Below are 12,856 nucleotides of genomic sequence, written 5' to 3' on the forward strand. Positions count from 1 at the left end.
TAATTTACTATGATTAAAAAAAAATATATTTGTATTTTATAAATTAAATCTCTAGTAGGAAGAGCATTTAGCGACCATGCGCCATCTGTTGGAGATTTTTGGAACTAACTTTGGTCAAAAAAATATTTGTGATAAAATAATAATTTTGCTCTTCACAAAAATATTTAAATTAGATTTTATGCAAAATTTAAAATATTAGTTATTTTTTTTTCTATCTATAAATATATCATTATTATTATTATTATTATTATTATTATTATTATTATTATTATTATTATTATTATTATTATTATTATTATTATTATTATTATTATTATTATTATTATTATTATTATTATTATTATTATTATTATTATTATTATTATTATTATTATTATTATTATTATTATTATTATTATTATTATTATTATTATTATTATTATTATTATTATTATTATTATTATTATTATTATTATTATTATTATTATTATTATTATTATTATTATTATTATTATTATTATTATTATTATTATTATTATTATTATTATTATTATTATTATTATTATTATTATTATTATTATTATTATTATTATTATTATTATTATTATTATTATTATTATTATTATTATTATTATTATTATTATTATTATTATTATTATTATTATTATTATTATTATTATTATTATTATTATTATTTATGGACACAAATAAAATAATCGTGCATTAAATCGAAAAAAAAAAAAAAACATTTGATTATTTAATGTACAAAATAAACAATTAAATAATGGAACTAAAAATAAATACGAGGCTATGAAAATTGAAACTTATTATTTGTTTCCATAATGACAAATAAAGTTAACAAAGTATCTTATAGAGTGTATGTAGGGTAGATAGAGATGAAAAGACAGACATGTGCGTGTGCTTGTGTATATGGATAATTATATATCCCTTCAACAAGCCACTTTGAATTGAATGAACATTGACAATGATTATAATGTGGTCGGTGGTTGAAAATAACGTTACGTGCGTTGATTATAATTGTGCTTTGGCTCGACGAGAGGCAGAATCGAATCAACGATGCGAGAAAAGGAGGATCATTTTCATGATTGGTTACCAAATAAATATATGAACCAGACCAGCGGGAGAGACGAGGACACTGGACATCGGATAAAAGTGGTGCATATGCATGTGTATTTGTGTTTGTATGCACATGCATGGATAAGAGAGATAAAATAAGCTCTGGCTATTCAGAGACCGGGAAACAGTTTTGGTTCACCAGTAATTTCACCTGCTGAATTGCTGTGAATTGCGTAAATAGCTATTTCCATTCGAGTATCAAAAGCTAGTTCCATCAGTTTTCATACCCGTTTTATCCGCTGCACAAAAATTATATTCACATCCGATGAGTTTTTTTTTTTTTTTGATAAATATGAAGAACTAAAAATATCTACATTTTTTTGTGGGAAGCTCTGTTCGTACGAAATATTTTGCGAGACGTAGTTCGATGTTTACGGAACGGCGATTTTTGTTAGAGCATACAATAAGTATAAGAAAAACCCGACATTACTTCCATATAAAATCACATGATAACTTGTAAAATGTATGAAGTTAACGGTAAAGTTCGAGAAGAAATACTTGACCTTTGTCTCAATCCTCCCTGACGACAGAAAAATATTGTATGTGAGCCTCGAGTATTTTTATTCAGCCGGTAGTGTGTCGGTAAAAAAATTTTTAGTTTCTTTATAGCAGCATTGTGTGTTATTATTTTTATTTTATTTTATTTTTTTTTTTTTTGGTTCGAGTATCAATAAACTGCAAAGACTGAAATAAGAAAACGGTGGTATTGTGATGGAAAATGGCATCGAACGGAAATGTGATCTTTAGTAAAAGAACGGATTTACCGGTAAATTGAATTTTCTATTCAACCGAGTCTTGACGATTCTTCAATTTGACGTCGACATAAAGAACTAGGCTTAGCAGCCCAGCTCAAACACACCATTCTTAGTCAATGTTCCAAAAGAATTATTTTTCTCTTTTTATCACGGGTAAATTTCATTCTTCACAACTTATAAATAATTCATACCAAATATTTGATAATAAAAATAAAAGTAATGTAAAAAAAAATTTCTTCAAAAATGCCATTATGTATAAAAAAATTTTTTTCAAGCTTAATATGCCCATTTGAGGCCTAATATGGTCATTCTAGTCCATATATAATTTTTCTGTCAAAGATAGTTTTGAAAATTTCCGACAGATGGCGTATGGTCGCTAAATCTTCTCACTACTAGAGAGTTAAGTTTCAGAACTTAAGTAATAAAGTCTCATGGCGAAAATTACTGAAAATTCAGGAATAGCATTCATTTAAAAATTTATGTATACATGTATCACTCGTTTTGATCATTTGATTAGTAGTACATTTGACAACAAAAGAAGATCAAAAAAGCTGAAAATATATTATTATTCTTCAGTCTCTTATAACGGATGATATTTCTTATTACAAAGTTTCAAAAGGCTCGTATTCACTGATAAAATACAAAGACAAGGAAATAGGATACAAACATTCAAGTTGATTTTGTTGGTGATGAAAAGGACAGGATGAAAATTGCTCAAGAACTACCCTTCGCTTCTTGGCAAAGTGCTTTCCCTTCACCTGAGGCTCTTTTAGCCTCACACATACAGATCCACACACACATGCCCTCTCCACTCAGTTGAGAAGATGACTAAAAAAAATAAATAAAAAATACGAAGAAGAACAAGTTGAGGAAAGGAAGAAGACGGTGAAAAGCTTGTTTCGTGTCAATCAGTCTTTCATTCTTGGAGACTACTGTACACTACTCTACACTCTTCGCTCTATATACATGCGTGAGTGTGAGTGCGAAATCCATCATGTCGAAATTGAAACGTAACACTATTGCCTACCTCCTACGGCAAATTTCGTACATTATTTTCTTTTCTATTTCATCTTTCATTTTCTCTTCGGTATTTTTTCCAGGTCGTTTTTCATTGCTGTTATTTAATTTAAGTTCGGTGTAATTCAATCAAAATTGGCTTTTGGCATATCGTTAAAAATCCTCTCGAGAGAAAGAGTCGAATGTCTGACCAATAATGGCCGAGTACTACTGGAATACTCGAGACCCTTAGTCGCAGTAGTTGTTGTAGTCGCAGTAATAGTAGTCCTAGACTCTGGACCCGGAAAAAGATTGTAAGGGACCACAGGAGCTATTCCAGTACGTAGTTACAACGACTTCTATGGCATTGTCCGACTGGTAGCCGCAATGCGACGTGCTCGAGCCCGACGGTGCAAGTTTTAGGTGGCTCAGTGGTTGTTAGGAAAGTAACAAACCGCGGTTGAAATTTCTCTCTTATACTGGCACCTTCAGCACCCTTATGTTCTATAAGACATATATATATATATATATATATATATATATATATATATATATATATATATATATATATACATATAACATACTCACAAGTGTTTTCACCCACCGATATATTACCTTTAACATTCTCTATTATTTTTTCCTTTCGTTTAAATTCATGATACGTTCGCGGCAATTTTACATAAATTTTTTTCACCGAGATATTTAATTAAATTATTTTTTTATTTTGTACCAGAGATCGGTAGTTTTTTTTTTTTTTTAATATTCAATTTGCCTTTCATCCATTATAGTTTTTTTCTGGCGTGTACTTCCGCAACTCAAAAAGGGGAAATTTCTCTATAAAAATAAGATTAATGTTCTTGCCCTCTATTCAGAGATAGCTCAATAGATCTACCACCCCTCAGCTCTGTGGTTTGGAATGTGGAAATGACCACAATATTAGTCACAGCTTATTCAATTAATGTTTACTAACTTTTTATCATTTATTATAATTGTTATTACTGAAGATAATAAAATTTTGATATCAAATTTTTTTGTAACGAAATTTTTACAATTTATTATAAGTCACCTTTAGACTATTGACTAGATTTAATTAAAATGATGTCGCATAGATTAATTTAATAGCTACATGAGAATTAAAAAAAATTTTTTTTCCAAAAATTAATTATCAGAATAAATGGATAATTTAATAGTACATTAAGATACGAGTTGCTTAAATGAGCGATTATGACACGGCGTGAAGTTGGCGCACGAGCGAAGCGAGTGCGCTAACACGCCGTGAATGATCGCTCATTTAAGCTACGAGTATCTTACACTATTTTGTAGCACCAGTGTCCTAAATTCGTCTTCAGTATTATTTAAATTTAAATATAAAAATTAATTAAGCAAAAACAAAAATAGTATATCGTGCATAAATAAAATCTAGAATGTTAAAGTAAATAATTGCTTAAAAATAGTATGATAGTATATTGTGGTAATCGACAACGTTACACGAGTGGCACGCACTATCATTATTACAAATGTAGCGATATATGTAGACCCAAAATCGGGGTCCAGGGGCAGAGCCCCGGTGGGGTCCAGGGGCGAAGCCCCGGCGGGGGGTTGGGGGGGGCGGAGCCCCCCCAGTCCTAAAAAACGAATAAAAAGTTAAAAAAAAAGAAATAAATATATATCAAATTTTAAATCCAAAGTGATTAATAGTAATTAAAAAAAAATTAATCCACACATTAAAACACTCAATATATAAAATTAAATAACAATAAATTTAGCTGTCACTTTATAATTTTTTAATTTTCTTTAACCAAAAAATTTGCTCCAAAAATTTATTCATAAGAAATTGCATTTTTTATTTTATAAAATTCCCACTTGTCAATTAAAAAAAAAAATTTGAAATGATTAACAAAAAAAATAAAAATATACTTAATAATTTTTTCATTTAATTATTAGTTTTTTTTATTATTTTTTTAACGATTTTTAAAATGTTTATTTCCACTTATTTCTATTTATTATTAAAATCATAAAATGTAAAATCAACGAATATTTATTTTTCTTCGGATTGAACTTCAATGGTGAAATGGCAGTTTTGGAATACCTTATATTGAGACTCTTAAAATTTTTTCACGCATAAACCTAAATCTTGATCATAAAATACTGTAGAACTGATAAATAAATCAGGAGTTCCACAATCGTTGAATTGAGAAGTTGAATTTTTCTTTTTCGCAACAGTATTTTCTTGCGAAATAGATTTAAATTTTTTTTGATGGTGTGATGTATCAACTTCAACTACATTTGATGCTGGTGAACACGGTTGGCCAAAGTTTGATAAAACACTATTTTCGGGTTTGGACATTGAGACTGCTGTTTCAATTAATTTTTCATTTAATACTGATAAAACATTTGTAATTTTTGTCAAATTTTTTTTCGTCGAAACGTCTAAACTGGTTGATTTATTTAAAACGGTACTGTTTGTAACTACAGGAGATGGTTTAGTAGATCGAGGAGTGGATTCAACAGTATTTGTTTTTTTATCCAAAACAATTCCATCGGTGATCATAGAATGTGTACGTTTTTTGTTGTTAACGGAATCGGCAATATAACCTTCAACTACTGTTGATGACTTCCAACCACCATGTCTCTTCATCACTGTCATATCACCTCCAGCATCAGCTAATAATGTGGCAGATGTTCGACGGAAACTATGTCCAGTGTATTTATTGGCATTCTCTAATTTTAAAAATTCAGCAATGGTTCTAGGCATTGAACCAAACTTGTTAATTCCTATGGGCTGACAAGTACATCGACCATTTTGGTAATTCAAAAAAAATCGATCTGTTTTACAGGTTTTGGGCCTAGCATCCATGTATTCTTTTGCGTAGTCATAATATTTACCATCAATGGTAAATGATCTTGGCTGATTATTTTTTGTAATCGGAACTTTAATAAATAAAGTGTTCTCATCAATTTTTTTGACATCTTCCAGTTTCATGTTCATGAATTCACTTCTTCTTAAAGCACCAGAAATTCCAAATATTAAACAAACCTGCAACAGTAAGAATAAAATAAACAAATATTTAGACTATATAGACATTTTCATACTCAAAAAATCAATAAATATTTAATTACCTTTGTAGCAAGATATTTATTATCAGGGGCTTCATTTAAAAATTTTTGGATATTTTCTTTTGTAAATACTTCAGATTTTTTAGCAACATATTTACTCATTTGTTTCTTCAAAAAAAACGTTACTTTTTTGTAATTACCAATATCAACGTCATCAAATGCTTTGATAGTAGTTTTCAACATCGAATGAAAAGCCCATAAACTGGGAGGGGCATATTTTTGAGAAAGATTATCAAAATAGACTAAAATCACATCTTCAGCAAAAGAATTTGATTTAACATTTTCTTTACGCCATGCTTTAAAAGCATTATAAGCTGCTACATACATTCGTTTAGATTTTGTTGGCATTGATTGCAAAGCTATATTCTTCGCCTTTTCTTTTATCTCGTCAGGAACAAAATCATTATAATCATCGTCTAAATCACTGTAATCACTGTCCATATTTATTACGGAATAGGATTCTTGTTAAATTAAATAACGTTTAGCAAATATTTCACACCAGAATAATGTTTACAACTGAGCGAAATCGATAATAAAAACATTTGCGAATCATCAATTGAGGTTTCAGCATACTTCAGACTGAATCATAACCGACAAAAAGATGTAATTTTAATTATTAATTATTTATTATTTTCTATTTTTTCGGAGCTTTGAATGTTTTTAGATACATTTTTTCGTTTTTTTCTGCGGTGAAAGTCAAATTTTTAGAGCAGAAATGTATGGATTGATCGTAAATATGAGCCCGTAGCCTAAAAAATTCTTCTCAGCTCGTTTCATAATTGTTTATTTAAGTCAACAGTTGAGCGTGTCCTAAATACGAATTTAGGACACGCAGTGCTATAAAAAATTATAATTGTTAATTTTATTTTAAATAAAAAATGCAAAATCTTAAAATTAAATAACAACCCCGAAAAAAAAAAAAATTAATATTAATAAGCACTAAAAAATTTAAACATAGTTAAAAGATAAATATAACAGAATAAAAGTTGGTTGAAAGAAATAATGGAAACGACGACAGAATGAAATAAAATAAATGAGGTGAAAGAGACAAATGTAAATAAGTTTAGGATGGCCTCGTAATTCGAGAACCGAGCAACCACTTTTTATTCTTAGGCGTACTGGTAGACGGATTCATTTATAGTACCACTACTCTTGCTAAGTCCTCAACTACTTTTGCTTCGCCTCATTTACAATCATTCCCCTTTTAAACGAATTTACTGGCAACCGGACTGATTGTTTTAACGAAATCTACTTTTAAGCGACAATTATTCCAATTAAAAACTCTGATTTCCTTCAATAGGATAATAATAAACAATATAATATTGTCTTACATTTGATATTAACTATTTAACAAAACATGACAGGTGATAAATTAACAATTAGTTAACAAGGAGACGACTGAGGGAGTGTTAGGCCAGTGGGGAAGTTGTCAGCGTGGGGGAGTTTAGGGGGATTTTATCAACTACTGAGAGACAATTCCATCGAGAGTATAAAGTTGTTCTGTGGAATACCAATTAGCAGGATATTACAAGGGCAAGGGGCTGGGATATTCATTGACGCACTGAAGACGGAACCGAAAGGGATAGATCATCATCACACAGACATTCACTCACAATCTTAGATTTACACTCACTCAGTAGAGGCTGAGACTGATGCATGTGTTCCGCATTTCATAGAGCTGGATGCTGGACCGCTACAGTCGCAGACCGGAGCAGGATTTGGTTTATAGTGTACAGTGTATACTGGTGAGCATAATCTTCCTTTACTGGGGGAGGAGGCGCAAGTAGGTAGTTCGTCGGAAGACGAAATTCCGAGTCATCGCACGTTCCGAATTATCCGTTCGGCTTGACTGCTGTACCAAATAGTCTGAAGGTCTGAAAATGTCTAACTCTCCAGACTCCAGTCTCTAGAAGGGTAGCAGCTCTATATAATATACTCTACTATACTGTACTGTGCTATATGGGAGCATAAATATAGTTCATGGATATTTATTCTACCGAGTAAATAATTCTAGATGAAAACCTGTGGGAAATGTTCATGTGTGGCCATTTATGGCTTTATATGAGAGAAAAAATTATTTAGTGTGACTTTTTATTTAAATTATTTATGTTAATTCATATTTTGTATGAAATAAAAATTAGTTTGAGTGATTAAACTGAAGAATAATTGCATATAAATTTTTTAAAAGAGCTAAAAAAAATTATCTATATTTTAGAATTTAACTCTCCTGTATTGAGAGAATTTAGCGACTATGCGCCACCTAGCGGAATTTTTTAAAACTAATTTTGGTCAAAAATTATAAATGGGTATATATGAACATATAAACTCATACATAGATATACTAGAGGAATTCTATGAAAATAACCTGTCTGTAAAAAATTATATATGAATTTATATCAAATTTTGTAAGAGTTTTAATTCATATTCTGTTTTATGTAATGAATTTTACCAAATAAATTTCTACATAGAGCAATATTTAAAAAATTGTTGAGAAATATATAATATTATAAAAACTGTGTACAAATATTGAAGGCTTTTTGGTAGAATGGAAATTTTTAGAGTTAAAAAAAAAGAGAAAATTAATAAAGGGAAAAAAAAAGTTCGGTCCAGTGTATGGTACGTGTATATGCGCATCGACAAAAGAAACTCGTGAATAAAAACTACGGGGAATAAATAAAACTCTTCAATATGCATGTATGAATATTGAATTCATCGATATACACATCCACGGTTACAACCACCACCAGATGCACAAATGAAAGCGTACACAGTCTTTATTGGAAAAGTGAAAAATTGTAAACTAAAATTTTTACAATTTCACCCAATATTTTTTAATTTTCCGGAATTTATTAGATTATTAATATTTTTAAATAAATGAAAATTATTTCTAAGGATCATAAATACAGATTTAGAATTTAATATAATTTAGTAAGGATAAAATTGTGTACATCACTCAGAATTTACGGCTATTTATCACGGCTGTAGCAAAATTTTCTTAGCAAAAGATGGCTCTTGCTCGTAACGAAATAAACGAGGTTCTAGAAAATTGAGAATGAAAACGAGAATGATGAAAAAGAAACGCGAATTAACTGAATTTACTGGCGTGTCAAAGTCACTTTTATAATTTTTTTTATCCTGGAAATATATAAATGTATTTTTTCTTCACCGGAGAGCTTCTGAACTATTTCTCACCTTTATCTCTCTATTTTTTCCGGTAATTATTTGAGATGAATGTTTTTTCATTAAAAAACAAACATTTAAACATTTAGATGTAATTATTTTATCATAATATACTTGGTCGGTGAATTTTTTTTTTGTATAAAAAAAAAAAAGCGAAAAAGAAAAGTATAAATAGAGGGTCATAGAGCATAAAGATAAAAGTATCTGTGGCGTATATTAAAATGAATATGTACTTATTTTTTTAATCTTTTTTTAAACTCATAGTAACCGCGTTTAATTTTTAAAAGTTATAACAGCTGTGTTTAATTTTTTTTTTTGTGACCGCGTATGAGGTTTAATCATTTTTTTTAAACACATTAAACGTTCTATTTATTTATGCCCATGAAGTTAAATTTGAATTTAAGTCAAAGTGAACTTTTTACAAGTTACAACACCAAAGCAAAGGTTGGATAAAAATGCATGACCCTTTTAGTTTTTTATAAATATTCAAATTTGCTATTAAATATTTTTTCATTTACTCTTTGTATAAATAATTGTAATGATATTTTTATTAAATTATTCGAAATAACTAAGTATTCAATTATAGAACTATATGTTTTCTTAACTATACTTGATTTAAGGACGTAAAAAAAATTTTTCCTTTAAAAAGGTACCGCAGTCCCTTAGAAGGATTTCTACAGTTTATTTCAGAATTTTTTTTTTCAATCATAATTTTTTTTTTTTTAATTTTTCGTTGTATACAACTTTTTGAACTTCAGATACATCAGTAACTTTTGTAATTGAGTTTAAGTCATCGTGTGTCGTGTATCGTGTGTCAAAAGTTATAAGAGAATAAAACTCGTGCAGTACTAAAGGGATTCTTCTCGTTGCTCTTGACTACCAACTTTACTTAGCCAGTGTGTATTCTAAACTAAACTGTGCAGTCTCTATCTTAAAGTTATATCTACGGAATAGCTTACGTTAGGAAATGCTCTTGAGATTCGCCTCTCCAGCTCGAGCTGGAACTCCCGCTCATTCTACCCTTTCTACTCTTACTTACTTATTTTACCTTTACTTCAATCCAGTGCATACACATACAAGTAACGTTGTCTTTTCCGCATACGCTTTTGACGCGAGTGAAACGTAAAGTACTAGTAAAATCCGTGAGGCATGACCTCCTACTCGATGCATCAGCTCTCCAACAAGATTTTCTAGATGTAAGAGGAATTTTCCAGCACAAAAAAACTTTAAAATAGTCAAATAAAAAAGCTTTAAAAATTCAAAATAACAAAAAAGGAAGCGCTGGAGAAAAACGAGGAGACGAGGAAAGAGGGAGAGAGATAACTTCAGAGTTTTTGCTAAAGAAAATAAAAAAAAAAAGATAAATTCTAATGGAAGAGCCGGCTGAAATTTATTATGGGCTTTGAGAGCCTCATTAAAAGTTATCCAGCACTCACAATCCGATAATTCGCGTCAAAGGAGAACAAAATTTTTCTTTTTACGTAATTATGATGGTTAAGTAATAATTGGTTATAATATGGAAATTTTGTGGTTACTCTTAATAAGGGTAAATAACTTTTTTTCTCTAACAGTTATCAATTCGTGTTATATAATTTTGAGAGTGAAATTGGTATTTTTATACTGAAAAAAAAAAAAAAATTAGTTGATTCCAAGAAAAATTTTATTTTTAAAATTGGACTCTTTTTTTAGATATTTAGTTTGAATTTATTCAAATATTTTACCTTTGAATCAAAAATTTAAATTTTAGGATGAAAAAAAAAAATTCTTCGTTCATAAATTTTTTTTTAAAGTATTTTTAATTAAGAAATTTCTTCTTCAACTTAGAATATAAAATTCATGAAGAAAAACCAAATTTTTCTTAATTAAAAAATAATATACTCTTGATTTAAAGTGTAAATTAAACAATAAAAAAAGTAAGAAAATAATTTTGACGAATTTGAAATAAATAGATTTTTTAATCAAATCTTTAAAAAAAATTTTTTGGAATCAAAAATATTCCCCTCAAATTAACTAGTTTTTTTATCAGTATACTCAATAAAAATTTCTTTATTTTAGAAGATTTACGAAACTTTTACCCTCTAAGCTTTCATAAAATCATATGCCGAGCGGTTAGATATTTCGATTTGTATTTTATTTTTAAACAATTCATTTCTCTGGAATTCAAAGTTTTAGAGCAGCGATGCGAAAGTATATGGCCAGGCAGATCATCAGGGTATCAGTTCTGTGGGCAAAGAAGAGGGTATTACTCGGTATACTGGGCAAGATAGCCGACTACTACTCCCCCAGGATCTCATAAATTTACCGTGAGAGCTTGCATCCCGAAAAATAAACTAAAATAGAAACAAACAAGTGGAAAAAGGTTTCAGGGCAGACCTTTTAAAAATATATAATTTCAAAGATAGAGACCTGAAAATATGGATTTATGCTGAGGTGTTCGGCGTGAACTAGAGACTACTGTGCGAAGCAAAATTTCCGGACTCTGAAACTCTCTAGACCGGAAGGGAAGCTTTATCCCTACGGACGAACTTTTTCCAGCTTGCCAAAGCCACGAGACTGAATAATAGTTGGCTTTTATTTTTTAAACAAAAATTTTTATGTCGATAATTGAGCAATTTATTTATAAAAGTTTAAATAATTCAATTTCAGAGTAAATAAAAAGAAGCGTATCAAATTTATTATTGAGTTTTGTAGCCAGAAGAATGCAAGGGTGATATGAACCGTTTATCTGATTCGCTATAAAACTCATCGTATTGTCGTTGACGACTCATTCCTGTGAGTCCTCTCTTTCTGGTGCTCGAAATAAAAACGAAACGGTAAATAGAGTCAATAGAGAATTGTTATCATTTGTCGCAGGCACAATCGTATCTCTAATGTAGTATTAGTGAATGGAAAAATTTTAAATATGAGTAATATCGCAATTTTATCGTAAATAATGTTACTTAGACAAGATGTAAATAATTTGTAAATAGTATGCTAGTTAAAATTAGCAAGGTAAATTTTATTTGGTATGAATATGTATTTATAGATTATATGAACATTGGATTTCGAGAGAGTAAGGATTATGCTGGTGTAGAATCAAGGCAAACTCCTCAACGTCGAACTTAACGAAAACTTGGTCCGAAGCTTATCTCAGCGACTTATACAAGTTAGGAAGCTAAGATTATTATACATACTCTCAGAAGTTAATGTAGCGATTAGACCTGTCTATACCCCAATTCCTTTGTCTACATATTTCAAACATGCCTTTTGTGGTCATGTATGTTAATGGAGGTAGAACAGTTTTGAGGTAACAGGTTAAAGTACTCGAAAAAAAATTAACCAAGAAAATAATTGTTCTTCAGAATTTTTTTTTTTTTTTTTTTTTTTGAATCAAGTCGAAAAATTCTTGAATCGTGAAATTTATTCAAACCAAGAAAAATTTCTTAATTTAAGAATTTTTTATTCAAATCAAGAAAATGAATTACTTCAAAATTATTAAATTGATTCAAGTAAATTTTGTTTTTTGTGTAGGACTCAAAAATTATTTTTCGAGGATTGTTTTTTATTAACTAAATATTTATTCGTGATAAAATAATTTTTTTGAGTGTCTATCAATTCAATCAACCACCACTGCAGAGTTAAAATATTTTTTTGATTAATACTCCGACAACAAATAATCCAGAGTGAAGAATAGAGACTAATATAATTCAAAT

The 12,856-nt window shown here is 29.3% G+C and overlaps 2 protein-coding genes across 4 annotated transcripts in view; both read right to left on the reverse strand.

The window, feature by feature from the left end:
* The window catches only part of Glurib (Glutamate receptor IB), a 138,140-nt gene that overhangs the window by 75,062 nt on the left and 50,222 nt on the right, over positions 1 to 12,856 (reverse strand). The window lies entirely within an intron of this gene.
* On the reverse strand, positions 4,071 to 6,517 carry LOC141528642 (uncharacterized). Its single transcript, XM_074244801.1, has 2 exons — positions 5,988 to 6,517; positions 4,071 to 5,904 (listed from the first exon to the last, which is right to left on the reverse strand). The coding sequence occupies exons 1-2, from the start codon at positions 6,423 to 6,425 to the stop codon at positions 4,972 to 4,974; spliced, it is 1,371 nt and encodes a 456-aa protein (XP_074100902.1). The 5' UTR covers positions 6,426 to 6,517; the 3' UTR covers positions 4,071 to 4,971.

The sequence above is a fragment of the Cotesia typhae genome, unplaced genomic scaffold, assembly GCF_013202065.1.
Source record: "Cotesia typhae breed Kobodo isofemale line unplaced genomic scaffold, CoteBio_Ctyphae contig_44, whole genome shotgun sequence".
NCBI classification, from domain to species: Eukaryota; Metazoa; Arthropoda; class Insecta; order Hymenoptera; family Braconidae; genus Cotesia; species Cotesia typhae.

Excerpts from the sequence above, each read along its gene's own strand:
- LOC141528642 (XM_074244801.1), bottom strand. The coding sequence starts at position 6,425 with ATGGACAGTGATTACAGTGATTTAGACGATGATTATAATGATTTTGTT. Across the intron at positions 5,905-5,987 it reads ATAAATATCTTGCTACAAAG|GTTTGTTTAATATTTGGAAT; the intron begins GTAATTAAATAT and ends TTACTGTTGCAG.